This window comes from Populus alba, chromosome 1 (genome assembly GCF_005239225.2).
Source record: "Populus alba chromosome 1, ASM523922v2, whole genome shotgun sequence".
Lineage (NCBI taxonomy): Eukaryota > Viridiplantae > Streptophyta > Magnoliopsida > Malpighiales > Salicaceae > Populus > Populus alba.
In genome coordinates, this window is record NC_133284.1 from 44,976,896 (window position 1) to 44,992,634 (window position 15,739).

A 15,739-nucleotide genomic window follows, 5' to 3' on the forward strand; every position below is an offset into this window, starting at 1 on the left:
TGGCGTGCAATGCTGTGGAGTTCCGCAATATCAGTGGCTTGGAGCTACAGAAGGTCGAGTTGCTTGTTTTGCGTGCTTTTATTATAATCTTCTGTGTTTGAATGTTTAAATGGCTGTATTCAATCTTCGTTTTGAATTTATTTATTTGTTGTGATTGATGCGATGCTCTTCAGCAATCTGGGAATTTTTGGAAATCAAAGAAAAATACACATGATGGCAGGGAAATTTAACAAAAAAATCATGTGCTCCATATTTTTACTTTTTATTTTGGATAAAGCTGTGATTCCTGTGTATATTTGCATCTCAAGACACAGGCAAGAATAAAAGTAAGCAAGCTGATGAAGATGGATGCATGGTAGTGTAGAGGAGGCAAGGTATATGAAAAAGTAAGTTTGGAAGGATATTCGACATTTCAGTTAATATTCGACAATCTCAGGATTCTTTGCGTCTGGTAAACCTTTCAGTTGCTGTTCCAGTAATTCATGCTTCCAGAAATTAGCTAGGATAAGATGCTCTTAGAAAGGTGTAAAATTGTAACCATAATTACTGAAACTTAAATCATGCCAAAAATGACTAAAATCTTGGAAGACCAAACAAGTTTCTATTTCCATAAAAACTACATGAAATATACTCTCCGATCAAAATCTGTAAAGAAACTAGCACATTACCTAACCTTCCATGAATAAGTAAACAAGTCAACTTTGAGCAAGGAATTTTTTGACATTAACACATTGAAAGAAGGCAAATTTCCATAATCTGGGCGTCTGCATCAAAATTGACAACGCTTGTTTTGCTTATGCACATGCATATCTGTATCAAAAGTTCGGAATCTGAACAAACTCTTTGGCACTATGCTAGATTATATTTTGGTTTCAAGATCCAGAGAGAATCAAGAATTCTAATCTGGAAGACCAATCAAGTTTTTTTAGGGAGAAGTAGAACAATGAAATTAGCAAAATAAACAGTATTATTATTTCAAGGATTAGCAAAGAGTTACCTCTGGCTCTGGCAGTGACCGCACTTCCTCTCCTCTTGCAACAACGTTGAGTGAAACTAAACTTGGATTAAATGCAATCGCATGGATACCTCCCTTACTTTGAGTTATTGTACTTTTCTTCGCAAGTTTTTTCAGTGTTGTGTTGTAGCAGGCTAAGAATTCACCATTGAATGACATCAAGATTTCGCCAGTGCTCAAGAAAATTAAGGGTTCATAAAATTTCAAGCGGCCAACGTCTGGATAGAGGTTTTCGATCACGTACTGTTGGATCCAGGACTGCTTGCTGCCATAATTCTTCATAACCCATATGCCAAATTTATCAACATTGCCAACCTTCTCAGGAACACTCACACATAGACAATCTTTCAAAACTCCCAACTTTACCCTGACATCATTTCCATCATATGTAGGAGGTAATGGCAATTGCCCAAACTGCTCTTTTCCAAAGTTAAAAGAACAAATGAACTGCAAAAGTTTTTGATCAGGAATCCAGTGGATATAACCATGCACAGAAGTATCAAAATCCAGTTTTTCAATGCAAGAAAGGGGATTTCCTATTCGTCTCCATTTTTTCGTGCCAATTGTGTATATCTCAGCCCTAGGGTAATCTGGAGCTCTTCTATTGGTCTTAAGACAAAAAGTTCGCAACACTTTGAACTCATATCTGACATTGGTGATGCCAAGTCCAAGACAAAAGCTATTGTGATAAAACGGCAGGGGTCTATTCACCGAGATTGTTATATGCTCACGAAAAACTGGATTGCAAACATGAATAACATTGCGCGATTTGCCTTCTGATATGCAAACCAAACCATAACAAGAATTCACTAACTCAAAATTTGAAGTGGGCAAGTCCTTGTTCGGAACAAGCTTCTCTAACCTCTCAACCTGGAAAGTTCTACCATTAACTCCTTCCGCTATCCGAACTGAAATGATTTCTCTTGATTGGTACGTTTTGGGTATGGTTTTCACCAACATGCGAGGGTGTGATTCAAGCTTTAGTTTGGAAAAGAAAGTCTCTGAAATCAAGTGAAGCCAAGTTTTGCAAACCAACCTGCATTGCCCTAGGGCAGGTGACCTCTTGGGCAATCTTGATAATATCTCTTCCAGCAAACAATCCGGGAGGTCGGTGGTTTCGGTTTTTGTTTCTTTCTTCCTTCTATGATCCATGGAGGCGTAAAGGTTTCTTGTTTAGAGAGACAGGATGAGTGAATATATAAGGTGAACTTCGCTTCAAGAAGAGGGGTTCTTGAAAGCTTTGGCAGTTTGCAAGGAAATGTCGTTCTTAATTTGGGCAAGATTCAGAGAAGATATGCAAGAGAACCAAAAGAGTTGCTGTATGCCAGATGATATAACTTTCAATTATTTGCTTCAAGTCGATAAAGAAGCATGAGGAAACTCGTGGGGTTTTGGAGAGAAATGGATGCAAGATAAATTATGGTGATACTTGTAACTTGATGTAATTAACTGTAGGCAGATTGGGTATATGAGGAAAACGAAGCAGGAGAACGAAAGAAACTGGGAAAGAGATGCGACAAATATGGTCGAATCACGAAAGAAACTGGGAAAGAGATGCGACAAATATGGTCGAATCGCCCAATGTCTGTATAAAAGAGAAGAGGAAGAGAGAGAGATTCTTCGGTTTTAAGGCTCTCTTCAAGAACAGAGAATCTGATTCAAGAAGTCGTCGTCTACTTTACTGGTTTGGGAGATGGTGGTCTCCGAATTTGTTGCGAGGGTTTTATATTGAAAATCCCGTTTGCCCAGCAATGGCAAGGGACTATTTATTCGGAAGAAAGCACATGATTTTATCTAGGTCTCGATCTTAAGGACAACCCTCGGAGAGGATCCCAACAAATGCACGAGTCAATTAGCAGCTTTCTTGAACAAAGTGAACTCCTTCTCTATGATGCTAAAAGAGAACCACATCCATCTTCAGATAAGCACCCAAGCTTTTTATAACGATGAGGAAGAACAGCCCAAAAAATCAAAATATAAGTAAATTATTCACAAATTTTCTTCTCGTAAGAGTAAATAGCCTACAAAAAGTTCAACCAGCTAACCATGTCCTGTGTTTGGCACTGCTACATCAAAACTTGTCCACAAGAAACAGTGTTAGGAGTACATGATTCAGCAAAAGTCTAAGAGAATAAAAAGGCTATGCACAAGCTTCTCACTGTCTTCATTTTGATTCTTTAAAGAAAACATGATACTTGACAACAGGATCATATTTCTTAATCTCAAGCTTCTCACTCTTCTTTCCTTTTCTCTTGGCATAGACATATCCAGTTCCTGCAGCTGAGACAAGTCGGATGATTTTGAAGCTATCCTTATTCTTCCTGGCTGCCTTCCTTCTACGCTTCTTCTTCTTCTCTCGGTCACCACCCTTTCTTCTGCTCTGTATCTGCAGGCAGAACCCGAAAGGTTTGAGAGAGACACTCTAAGCCCTTTCAAAAATTGATTTTCATTTTCAAATTAATGATGGCATAAAATCAAAATACAAAAAATGCTTTTGATAAGAAAATAAATCTTCTTTTGAAAGGGAAAAAAAAAAAAAAAGTTTACCGTGATAGAGAGAAGAATAATGTACATAAAAGAGAAGAGGCAGCTTCTTAAGAACAGGAGAAATAAGAAACTGGAAACTAACTCTGCAATCGTCCAAGAAAGCACCTGAACAAAAAACTCTGTAATAGAGCACTATTTTTTATCCCAAATCAAATGCAAAGATAAATGCCTGTCCTGAAAAACTATATAATCTTGTCTCACAGAAGATACACCAAAATGTTGGAAAACAAACAAACTGCCACAATATGTCAACAACTTCCTGTCCCTAAAACATTGCAAATTGACGTTCATATTTTTAAGAAAGTACATGGATGCATGAATAAGTTGATTTCATCACAAAATGATCTAAAGTACACATGCAAATTTCATTTTTTTTTTAAATATTTTTAATATGCAAAAACAAAAACAAATAAAAAATTTAAGTTCTCCGTACCATCATTGAAAATGCTGTCCACTTTCTCCACCGTGTTGAGGAATTCATATTTCACATTTCGCTATCTTTTCAAAATCTAGTAAAATACCACTAACTCCAAACCAACATTCATCATCCATAACTTAAAAATTCTCCATAGCTTTCACATTTAAATTCACGATTGCAAAGGACCAACTTATCTAGAATCTATCAGTAAAACAGAAGGCATGCTTCTCAACACAATTAGTCATGTTTCTAAAATGGCACAGACAACAATAGGAAGGAAAAAGCCCTTATACTTAATATGGTGTTTAGGCAGATTTTAGTGAAACTGGCATGAATTTGAAAGGAGGTACCTTTCTCTTCCTAGTATTGGCACCATATCTTCTAGCCATGCAAACAACAGACTGACGAATTGACCTCTCAATAGTGTTTATTGACAGCAAACCTGAGAATTGACAAAAGCCCTTTACTTAAGGAAAAAAAGTCTCCCATACGCATTTTGCTCTGTTTGGTACCTAGAAAATGAAAGGCACTAGTGAAAGAAGTAGAAAGAAACAGTTATTTAAAAAAAAAAATATAGACGATCACAGATCAACACCCCTTAAATTTGAGAAAACCTGAGTACTTATTAAATGCAAAAAAAAAAAAATACATTTTCTCTGTTTGGTTACAAATAATCGAAGTAAGAACAAAATTTAAACTCGAATGTGATTGATAACGCACTTACAAAAACGGAGATGGGTATTTTGGTTTCCCAAAAAAGCAACAACCTTTGACATCAAAGACCCAAAATTTTGCTTTCTGGCCACCAAGCAATTACTTTAAGCAAATGGGTTATCTTGATTCGCATAGAAAATGTAATTTGCAAGAGAAAGAGGCTTGTAATATACCTTTGGAGAAGAGACCATGAGAAAGGAGCTTAGAGAGAGGCCTGGAAGTTGCAAGCTTTAGATGAGAAGAGAGAGAAAGGTTGGTGGTGAGAGATGGATTCCTTGGCATGCAAGGAAGAGTCAAGCAGTGAATTGCAGATGTCATCATCATCTTCTTTGTCTCCGTGTCGCGGGAAATTTTGAGATCACAATTTGAATCAAATGGAATTGGCTTTCACTACTGGGCACTAGAAGAATCAAACCCACACTGTAGAAAAGAAGGTAATTAGGTACTTGTTTAATTTAACTAGTTTTTTAACAAGTGGAGAGTTCCGACGTCTACTTGTTAACTCAAGTTAGCATTAATAATTTAATAATAAAAGAACCAACATGCTTTTTTTCAATGGTTTTTTTTTATTAAGTTTTACTTGTGTCTTCGGCTATAGCTCTTATTAGATTTAATAAGTTAATTTTATTTTAATAAATGATAAAAAAATAATAATACTAAAAAATAAATAAATAAAAGATGATGAAAACTTGGAAAAATAAACTTTGAAACTATAAAATTGAATAAAAAAATAATTTGGATCAATTTGATAACATGATAGACATATAACCTGAGTAATATGAGGCAAATCAACCCAGATTAACCTGTAAAATTCATAGCTCAAGTTCATGAGATCGAGATAAACCAATATAAATTTTTTAAAAAAGAAAACCATAAAACCAATTTTTTTAAAAAAAAAATAATATCAAACAATGAAATTAGAAAAGAAAATGAACCAAATAAAAGGATGTCAATCCGCATTAATTTTTCAAACTCGTTACCCAAATCAATAGACTAGAAGCACCATAAATGAAAAACAAAAAACAAAACTCAATCCTCAATGATTCAAACATTGAAGGATGAAATTGTGGGGAAAAAATCAATCATATAAAAGGATCCAAAAAATAGCAATTAGAAGAATGAAGATAAAAATAAAAAAAAAAAATAGAGGCACCCATAAATTTTCGATTGAATAGTGAAATTGAGAAGAAAAATAGCTATAATAAAAAGACAAAAAAAAATCAAAAGAATAAGGATTAAATTAAAAAATTAATGTACCATAAATTTGGATTAAAGGATTGAAAACCAGTAAAAACTGAATAAAAGGGTTAGAAAAAAAATCAGAAACAAAAAAAATAAAGACCAAAATGAAAAAACAACACATGACAAATTGAAATAGAAGGATCAAATCCAAAGGCAAAACAAATTGAGTGAGTGAGAGCTTTAAAAATTTACAGGGTCAATATAAAATCTGAGGACAAGAGAGAGAATAAAGGAAAAAAAAAAGGTTATTACAGCCAAACCTAAGATCCATTCAAGACACGCACCGACCAAGGATAGAGGGTCTGCTGAGATGATGTGGAAGCCATCGTTTGTCCACTTGAAGATCACAACATTCCTTCACACACTGCCATGTGTGATGCACACACCAATTATGTTTTTAATATTATTTAAATGTAAAACGATAAATATACCCCTTACCCCTAGTTAAGAGAATAATAATAAAAAAAAAAAAAGATGAATGACTCTGACCAAAGTTAATTTTTTTTTACTTCAAGGGCAGTGAAGTAAAATCAAAATGCATTTAAAGGTGAAAAGACATAAATACCCTAATGTGCCATGCCTAATATTTTTTGCCCGAGTATTTTTATTTTTTTTATTGTTCATGAAAAAATTAAAAAAATCTTAATATCTCCATTAGCCAACCTAATTGTTTATGGCTTGGAAGCAAAATTATAAATTTATTATTCTAATTCACAACGAACATAAACCTATAGTGTTGATAGGCTCCTTTTCTTTTTTATTTAATTATAAAGATCTTGTATTTATTGCATGAATAGTTCTTGATTTATTTAATTAAATGCATGCATAAGCATTTCTATTGATGATTCACATTTCTTTATCAAAAAAGCATGTTTAAAAAGCTAGTATATTCATTTTTTAGCTGAAAAATTAATTATCCGACCCATAGCAAAGCACAAGTTAAATAGCTAATAAAAAAAACCTAAACAATGTGGCATAATCATTATGGACTAAAACAGTGTAACCCTATAATAATCCATTATGGATCCACTATCTTGTTTTTTTTATCATTTTGATTATCTAACTTTTATTTTGGCAATTTCATTCTTTTTTAGACCTAATAAAAGGCCAATCTCTTTATATTTATTAAGGAAGGGCAAGATTGAAAGAAAAAGGATCAAAGTGAAAAAAGATTAAAAAAAAAATAGGTGGTAGTTTAAAAATTGGATCGAAAAGTTCACTTGATCCTTCTACTTTTCAAATGATAAACTTCTAGTCCCTTAATATTTCAAAAAAACCAATTTCAATCTAAAATTTTATTTTTCTTATTTTTTTAGTCCCAAGTTTGAGGGAGGAGAGAGAAAGTAATTAGATTCTAATGATAAAAGATCAATTTTAATGTCAAAAAGCTTCCTTCATTGAATATGAGCTCATGAAGGTGTTTGATTTTAAGTTAATTTGGATTTTGTGCTCTTTATGGTCATTGATAGTTTGTCAGTGGACATGTATAAAGTGTTTTTTAGATGTTTTGGGTTAAAACATGTTGAAAATTAAGTTTTTTAGTAAAAAATTCCTTAGCCTGAATTTCCAGTGACCTTTTGGTCACTTGAAACTAGACAGCAGGAGATGCATCGCCTAGCCCGTGTGTCTAGGCTTCTTTTTTTTTCCATTGGGATTTTTTGTTCTATTTTTTATTTTTATTTTCATCATTCAACAATAATTTTTTTATAATGCTTTTTTATATAAAATATGATTTAGTTTTTAATTAGTTTATGAATACGCTTTCAAAAAAAAAATTGATCATAGAAGGCATTATTTCTGTGCAACCCTACTTATTTTTTTTTCTCTTTAATTTTATTAAATCACTTTCCTATTTGTGTTTTTTATTATTTTTTTATTAAATAAAATATTGGTTCTGATAAATAATGTTATTAAATACAATCCAGTCTATGGTCCATGTGTGTGTTTATTTCTATTATCATTGGATTAAATAAAAAAAAAAATTGATTATAATAATAAAGTTATTAAATATAATTGGGACCTATATTTGTCTCTTGATTTTTTTAATTTAGTTTTAGTTACCGTTAATAATTTTTTTGCATTTATTAACACAAATAATTCTCGATATATTTAATTAAATACATGTATAAATTTTTTTTTTTATATTTAGGATTTGTTTTATATCAAAAAGTGCATTGTAAAAGCTTGCATGTTCAAGTTTGTTTTTGCTAAAAAGATATTATCTAAATCGCAACAAAACACATGTCAAATAACTATTTTTTCCTAGTTTTTGAGTTATTATTACCGTAAGGTTTCTGATTTTTCTTCCATGGATTGACAGAATTCCAATTTCTAGTGGTTAGTTTTTTTCGCACAGACTATCGCACGTGTGCGGCGTCGCGGTGAAAATTATTCCACTTTAAATCTAAAATGTAAATATCTATCTGGCAAATATGGAGAGACAAGAAATTCTTGTCGCTTATCAGTGAAAAATGAAATGGGAGTCGCCACCTAGTATTTTGGTCACTAGGAACCCTAATTGGTCTCAGAGATTAGGTATGGGGACTGATTGTGTAAAGGGAAGATATTAGCACCCCAAATATGCTTACCTAAGGTAAGCTGTATTGTTTGATTGTCTGATAAAAGCTAAGGTGTTATTGTTTTTCTAATTGTTGGTTTGTCTACAGTTCAAGAAAAATCCTCCTTAATAAGGAGGTCCTTATCCTATCAGGTAAAAACCTAACTGTCCTAACGTCTATATAAAAACTATATTTTTTATATCAGGAATACGTTTTACGTATAAATTCATAATTCTAAATACTAAAAGAAGACAAAAAAAAATTTAGAACTTTTAAAATATTAGCCTAGTTCTCTTGGCTCTAACAAACTTTTTGTTAAAGCCAAAATGCATGCTAATATATATATTTTTTTGAAATTTCCTTTGTTGCATGAAAATATGATGTGATGATTTTATTTTTTTTTTAATTTTGGAGAGACTAGGCCGTATGCATGAAAACAAAATATTTTTTTTGTTTGGTTTTCTAATTTTTTTTGCAATGTTTTGACGAAAACCATGTATTTTAATACCAGATTTGTTTCTTTACGGTATAAAAATGAAAACCAATATTACAAAAAATAGATAGAAAAATACACGAGAAAATCATAAATTTTTTAAGAAAATATTTTTTGGAATTTTAAATTTTTTAAAAAAATGAACAGTGAATTACTCTCAAGTGTTCACGTGCAACGTGAATAGTAGAGACCACCGAGGAAGAAGAAGAAGAAGGGAAGGGGAAGAAAGCTAACTTGCAGTGGAAGCTTGGCTGCGACGAGGAGGCTTTGCCGGTGGCTCAGCAGGCTTCGGTGGAAGGAATGGTGGCCGGTGTCGGTTACTGGTGAAGGAAGAAGAAAAGTTGCAGAGGAGAGAGGCTCGGCAGCGAGCTCACTATATGAGGTGTTCGGGCGGTTGCTTGTGATGGTGATGGAGGTTTTCAAGCCGGTGGTGACTATGTTGCCGGCTGAATGCCGCGGTGGAGAGAGAGAGAGGTAGGTTCTGCTGGCAACAGAAACCAGGTTAGGGAGGCTGGTTTTTTGACTGTCTTTGGACCCAAATTTCTTCCTCGTTGAAGCATGAAAATCACATCTATTTATAAGCGGTGGAAGAGGAACACTTCGTCTCTTCTAGTGCCAAGTTTCAGCCCTTGGTTTGACCTGAAAACACTTCAACCACTACTTTAAAGAATCAATGATGAACTGCTAGTTTTGTGCAGGAAAATGGTTGGTCGGGATGGCCACTTTTGGGCGATGCCACCGCCTTTACAACCTCGATCAGCCAAAACTATTTATACTAGGCTGTAGTCAGTTGTTAGGGTATCGTTTTCATCCAGGTTTCATTTAATTTGAGGAAGAAACGAGACGTTAAAAGCCTTGGGAAGGAGGCCCCTCGGGCAGCCTCTCTGAAGAAGATAATGAATAGTAATTTTTCTGTCAATTACAGTTTAGTCCCTTAATTTGTGATTTATCTCTAATTACACCCCTGAGTGGCCTCAAACTTTCAATTTTGTTTAATTTCACCTTGTCGAACTTCAATTCAAACCCCATATTTCCACATCTTTTCCAGTTTGGTCCTTGGTCTCTGATGGGTGTTTGAACGTTAAGGGAATTATTTTACAGGTCGCATTGGTGATTTTCTTCTTCTTTCTTTCTTTCTTCAAGAAAGTAAAAATGGTGATTTCATATGGCAACTGGTCCACTAAAAGTAAGGTTTCCATAGGGCAAATCACCGTAAAAAGATCATTTACTCATCGTTGAACACCACCCACATTAACCTCTTTAACCATCTCCAAGCAATATGCAAGGGGCATGGCCTTTCACAGCCCATCCACCCAAGCAATTCATTCACAAGTCATCGCCACAGAAACTAGCTTTCTTGAGCATGTTCACTGCTAAGAATTGACACACTGACGACATATATTGTCATAATTTGGTGACAGAACAGATAGATGTCTATTATATGCACCAAAAGGAATTACACATCTGTAAGAAAAAAGAGAGCATCATCCTCCAAATACAAAGAAAAATTCCCCTCTTCTATGCTCCTTTACGTAAGGTAAACCAAGGTGTCCTAACTTGCAGTTGCTGCTGCAGGAGCTGGAGTATACCAGCCATGGTGAATCTCCACAGCCTTTTTTCTCCGGGCAAGCCTTGACTTTCTGCGTGCGCCAGTGTTTCTATGCAAGGTTCCCACTTTTATAGCTTTATCAATCACCGAGTATGCCTCTGCTATTAGCTTTTCAATAGGAAGGACCTCCTCAAATTGTGCTTCAGGTTTCTTTTTCAGATCATCCAGTGCTTCCAAGACCTGCAATAAAAATTACCATTCTGAGATCCATGAGATTCTCATCACTGCAAAGCAGAAAGGGGTAGGGGAAAGCTTAGTAATTTCTATTTTTCCCATTACTAGTATTCAGTGCACAGAACTCCTAAATTTTCACAGCAGCGTTATGCAATTATAATTAGTTATTCAGCCCAATTTCCATTAGTCTCAACTGAATTGACTCCCGAACACTAAATTTAAACAGTAATTGGCCAATTTGAGAGCACCAGATCATCCAAGACAGCAGTACTAGTCATTTATCATGCAAAGATTCACGCCCAGAGCCCTTTTTGTACCAAAGTCCTGCAACATTGCAAAACTACCCACACTAACTTCATACATGTGTGATTCTAATATTCCTACACAAGCTAACTTCATGGCATGTAGTTCTAGTATTCCTGTCTCGTACAAATTAAGAATCCAGTGTGGAGATAGCATTCACATCATACACCCAAAATGGCAAGTTCAAAAAAAGCATTAAATCTAGTGTATACTGTGCATTGATAGTTAAGATTTCTACACGAATATAAACAAACTTGGGAGAACTATCAAGTTCTGCGGAAGCTTATTTTTTGCGTGTTATCTATCCAAAACTCTAAAATAGCACTTAGAAATTGTATATATCACTTGTGAGCTTCTTCTTCTAAGGCTGGTCAAAGACAATGATTCAGTAAGTGCAAGGGATGGTGGTTACACAGAAATTTAAGCCACATCTACCAGTCTTTGTTGTAAGCAACAAAACAAGCCTTGACTGAAACTGGCATCATGCCTTCGAGCTTTTCTCTAATGATTGGAGTGCTTCAGCACACTATATAACATCCAAGAAACACAACATAAGCAGGAATTCTTTTGCAGAAGTACAGCAACCTTCCTACAAATTTTTCACAATAGGGCATTTCCATGTCTTCCATCCCTCACATGATTAGTTGAATTGAGAGACCAAATACAGTCACCTCGAAATCTCAAGAAGCAAATGAAACCAATTTATTCACCTAAATCAACTGTCAAATTGCAATTGCATGAATAATCAGTGAGTTCCTTTGATCCTACTCTGAAACCTTCCATGCCAATTTAAGTGGTTAAAATTTGGAAATTTCTACTCAAAGCTAGTTTCTGTAGAAAGAGGATATATGCATATAAAAACCAAATGCACAAGGTCACCAACTACCATCTTAACACATGACAATTGAGGCACAAAACACAACATTCAGAACACCATATGAGCGCATCGTCTAATGAAAGTTATGGTGAAATTTTCCCACGATGAAACTTAAAACTCCTCATGTTCCCTAGACTCATAACATGACTCTCTCTCGCTCTCCGGTCGTTTAAACAACAAATAGCAACCTATTTCTGTCACGGCTCAAAGCTACAGAACTGATGTAGGAACAAAAACCCAAAGATCCAAACTCCCAGCTACGCTTTTTTGTTTTTTCAAAAGCAACCATTATCAGCATTCTTAAAATCAAAACATATAGAATATACAAACATGGGACACGAAAGGAAGCACAGATATTTCGCGCGCACAAAATTAAGAAGCAAAATAAGTAAAAATTCACGAGCACAACACATCACTCTTAACCCATCAATTTAACAAAAGTATAAACAATCTTCACATCGCTTCAATTTCCTAACATTCTGGAAACAAACACTTGACCACATAACAATGAAAACATACCCATTTCACCTGTAAAAAGAAAGAAAGCAAAGCCCATGAATGCATACATAAAAAGAAAAAAAGCAATAAAAGGAGGAGAGTTACCTTCTTCATGCGGGTTTTAACTTCAGACTTGCGAGCTTTATTATAAACTCTTCTTTTCTCAGCTTGACGAGTTCTCTTTTCAGCTGAATCAGCCTTTTTCTTTGGAGTCGACTCACAAACAATAGAGAAATTGTGAATTGATCTTTGAGTTGTCCTCATTGACAAACACCCTACAACACCCACATCACCATTTGAAAAAAAAAAAAAACTCAAAAATATTTAACAAAAAGATTGAAACTTTCTTGAAAAACATACAAATGGGTCTAAAAAAGTCCTCATTTTTTCTTTTCTGGGTTCTCAAAATAAAAATTCTAGCATTGTCTAACAAAAAGATGAAAACTTTGAAGATGTGGTTGAAAAGGATGCTTATTTTAGGGTAATGAAAATGAAATTACCTTTGTTGAAGATACTGTGAGAGAGGGAAGAGGAGAAACTGAGGGAGCTGAGGGTGGACGTAGAGCATGTTGTGGAATTAAGGGAGAGGTTTTTGAGTTTGGGAGGGAGGCCTAAGCAAGGAGACAGAAGGGAAGTCGCCATATTTTTCACTCTGAGCAGGCTGTGGGTTTTTTGGCTTATGAGAGATGTTGAGGACTGTGAAGTGGATAGGATGGCTATGCAATAGCTTCTCCGTTTTGTTATCGCTAGTTAGGGAGAGTGTTTGGGTAGCGGTATATTATAAAACTTGGGCCAGGGTAAGGATTTCCTAATCATGGTTGTATTGATCAATTGTCCAGCTCCTTTTCTTCTTCTTCTTCTTCTTCTTCTTTTTTTTTTTTTTGTTTTTTTGGTCCCAGAATACATGCCAAATTAATTTTTAATCATTAATTATTTAATTATTTAGCCCTTTAATTTATTGATACATTAAACATTCTTAAAAATCAACTTTTGTATTCTTAAAAATTGCTCTTATAATAATTAATTCTCTAATAATTCACCTCTATTTCTTTAATCTTGATTCAAATGATTGAAGTAAAATTGCTTTAACTACTTTTTATATATATATATATAATAAAATTTTGGTTAATACTTGTTTTACTTTTAAAGTAAAGCAAATTTAAACAAAGCAGGGTACCTTATTTTTAATAGTAATTAAAAAAAATAGTTGCTTATTATAAAATTCATTTTTTCTAGTTAAAAAATACAATTTTTTCTATTAATTTTTTTATATATAAAAAAAAAAAACACATTCCATAGATACAACTGTTTTATGCAACTCTATGTCAAAATCATTTTTTTATGTTATTGATTTTATTAAGAGTTTTTTTGTTGAAATAAAATGTGGATGTATGTATATATTATCAACCAATTTAACTCTTTTTTGTAGTTTTTTAACTTAATAATTACTCTAATAAAATAAACACACTTGTAACATATAAGATTAAGTTGTAATTATTTAATATAAAATGGAATGTTTATTTTTTTAATTATTTGTAGTATGTTAAAAAAAAATCATTTTATATCTCAAAATCACAACAATAGAATTTAACCAACTAATAATTAATTATATTAAAAATATGTTAACATGTCATAGTGAATAGTTACCTATGTGATTGGCGCTTCATCTAGGTTGAATAAGTTATTTAAAAATAAAAATAAAAATAATACACAAGTTTTTCTAACATGTTTTTAAATATAAAAATTTCAATCACAAACTGAAATGCTTATACATATATATAATCAAATAAATTAATATTTAATCAAGAGATTATTAGGATTAAGATAATTGATATCGCAACATGGTCCATGCACTTAATTGTATCTAGTAACTTTGTTTCTTAGAAATTTTTTTTGTTTAATCAAACAATTCTCCGTACCAATAAAAGGTAAAAAAAACAATTCATCAACAAAAGCAAATTGAATAAAACTATGAAACCCAACTATCAATCAACTCAATATTGAATGAAAAGAAAATTGGGCCACCCTAGATTAATTCACTAACCTCACGACCATGAATACAAGATTAGAATAGGCCCAAAGAGAGTAAAGTAAAAAAAAAAAAAATGAAAATAAATAAAATATATATATTAAGGGATAAAATTAAAATATATATATATAAATTTTAAAAAAGGAAAAAAAAAAAACAAGTTAACCCACTACTAACTTTTGAAACCCGTTATCAAGATCATGAGGTTGAAACTGATCAATAGAAGGCAAATCCAAAGAACAACAAAGCAAAATTCTGAATAAAAATAATGCTTAGCGATAAAACTAAAAAATAAAATATTTTTTTTTAAATGAAAAAAAACTCAAGTCAACCTGGGATTGAGATAGCCCAATATAAAAGAAAGTGATAAAAAAAAAGCATGAAGACCAATTAAAAAAAAATTAAATATTAAAAGATAAAATTAAAAATAAATCAGTTCTATAAAAAAATCTAAAAAAATCAAAGTCAACTTGTGTTAACATTCAAGATCCTTGACCCTAACCATGAGACCAAGACTAGCCCCATAGAAAGGAAAAAATATGAAGAAAAATTTTCAACAAAATAAATGTTAAGGAATTAAATTGAAAAATAATGCAATAAAATAAAACATTTAAAACAAAATAAGTAGTAAAAAGAATGAAGATCAAATTTGACATAAAAAATAAATTAAAACCAAATTCTTATGGATAAAATTGAAAAAAAAATAGTTAGCCAAAGGGAAAAAAAAGATAAATAAATAAGGATCAAATTTGACATGAAAATCAAATTAAATTAAATGACAGAACAAAATTTTAAAAAAAAATAATCAACATAATATATATAAAAAACATATGGTGATCAAAAGAATAAAAACTAAATTGAATATTAAAAATGAATGATAGGACACACTCATACTTCGACAAGGAAAAAAGAGATAAAAGAGAGAGGAGAAGAAATTTTTTTATCAAGACTCAATCGGAGCTTTGTCGCACCACCATGTAGAAGAGATTGGTGCACTTCCAACATCACCTTTAAAGGTGTTGTTTGAACTCATGGTATTGTTGCAGGCACCACCTGAAAGGCATGGACAACATTTACTTACTGACATGTGCTAATAACTTTTTTATTTTATTAATATTGTATATTTACTAAAAGATCAAAGTGCATCTTTGCTCTTATAGAAATAACACAAAAACCAATATGAAAAGATGAAAAATCCTTCGAAAGGAAGCTTTTTTTTTTTATCCTAAGAGTAGTTAAGTAACTTTACTATGTATTAAAAA

The 15,739-nt window shown here is 32.8% G+C and overlaps 3 protein-coding genes across 4 annotated transcripts; all 3 read right to left on the reverse strand.

Annotated features, from left to right (window-relative positions):
- Positions 1 to 982: 982 nt before the first annotated feature.
- LOC118038216 (F-box protein At3g07870) lies at positions 983 to 2,167 on the reverse strand. Its single transcript, XM_035044538.2, has one exon. It carries the CDS (start codon positions 2,165 to 2,167, stop codon positions 983 to 985), a length of 1,185 nt encoding a protein of 394 aa, XP_034900429.1.
- A 775-nt stretch (positions 2,168 to 2,942) lies between these two features.
- On the reverse strand, positions 2,943 to 5,139 carry LOC140955389 (uncharacterized). Of its 2 annotated transcripts, XM_073408087.1 has the most exons (4): positions 4,868 to 5,139; positions 4,331 to 4,422; positions 3,563 to 3,667; positions 2,943 to 3,401 (listed from the first exon to the last, which is right to left on the reverse strand). In XM_073408087.1, the coding sequence occupies exons 1-4, from the start codon at positions 5,016 to 5,018 to the stop codon at positions 3,180 to 3,182; spliced, it is 570 nt and encodes a 189-aa protein (XP_073264188.1). In that variant the 5' UTR covers positions 5,019 to 5,139; the 3' UTR covers positions 2,943 to 3,179. The 2 variants fall into 2 exon arrangements, with proteins under 2 accessions (XP_073264188.1, XP_073264192.1); XM_073408091.1 differs by lacking the exon at positions 3,563 to 3,667.
- A 5,083-nt stretch (positions 5,140 to 10,222) lies between these two features.
- On the reverse strand, positions 10,223 to 13,166 carry LOC118038204 (small ribosomal subunit protein bS20c). The gene is made up of 3 exons (XM_035044526.2): positions 12,949 to 13,166; positions 12,554 to 12,723; positions 10,223 to 10,776 (listed from the first exon to the last, which is right to left on the reverse strand). The coding sequence occupies exons 1-3, from the start codon at positions 13,088 to 13,090 to the stop codon at positions 10,540 to 10,542; spliced, it is 549 nt and encodes a 182-aa protein (XP_034900417.1). The 5' UTR covers positions 13,091 to 13,166; the 3' UTR covers positions 10,223 to 10,539.
- Positions 13,167 to 15,739: the final 2,573 nt, after the last annotated feature.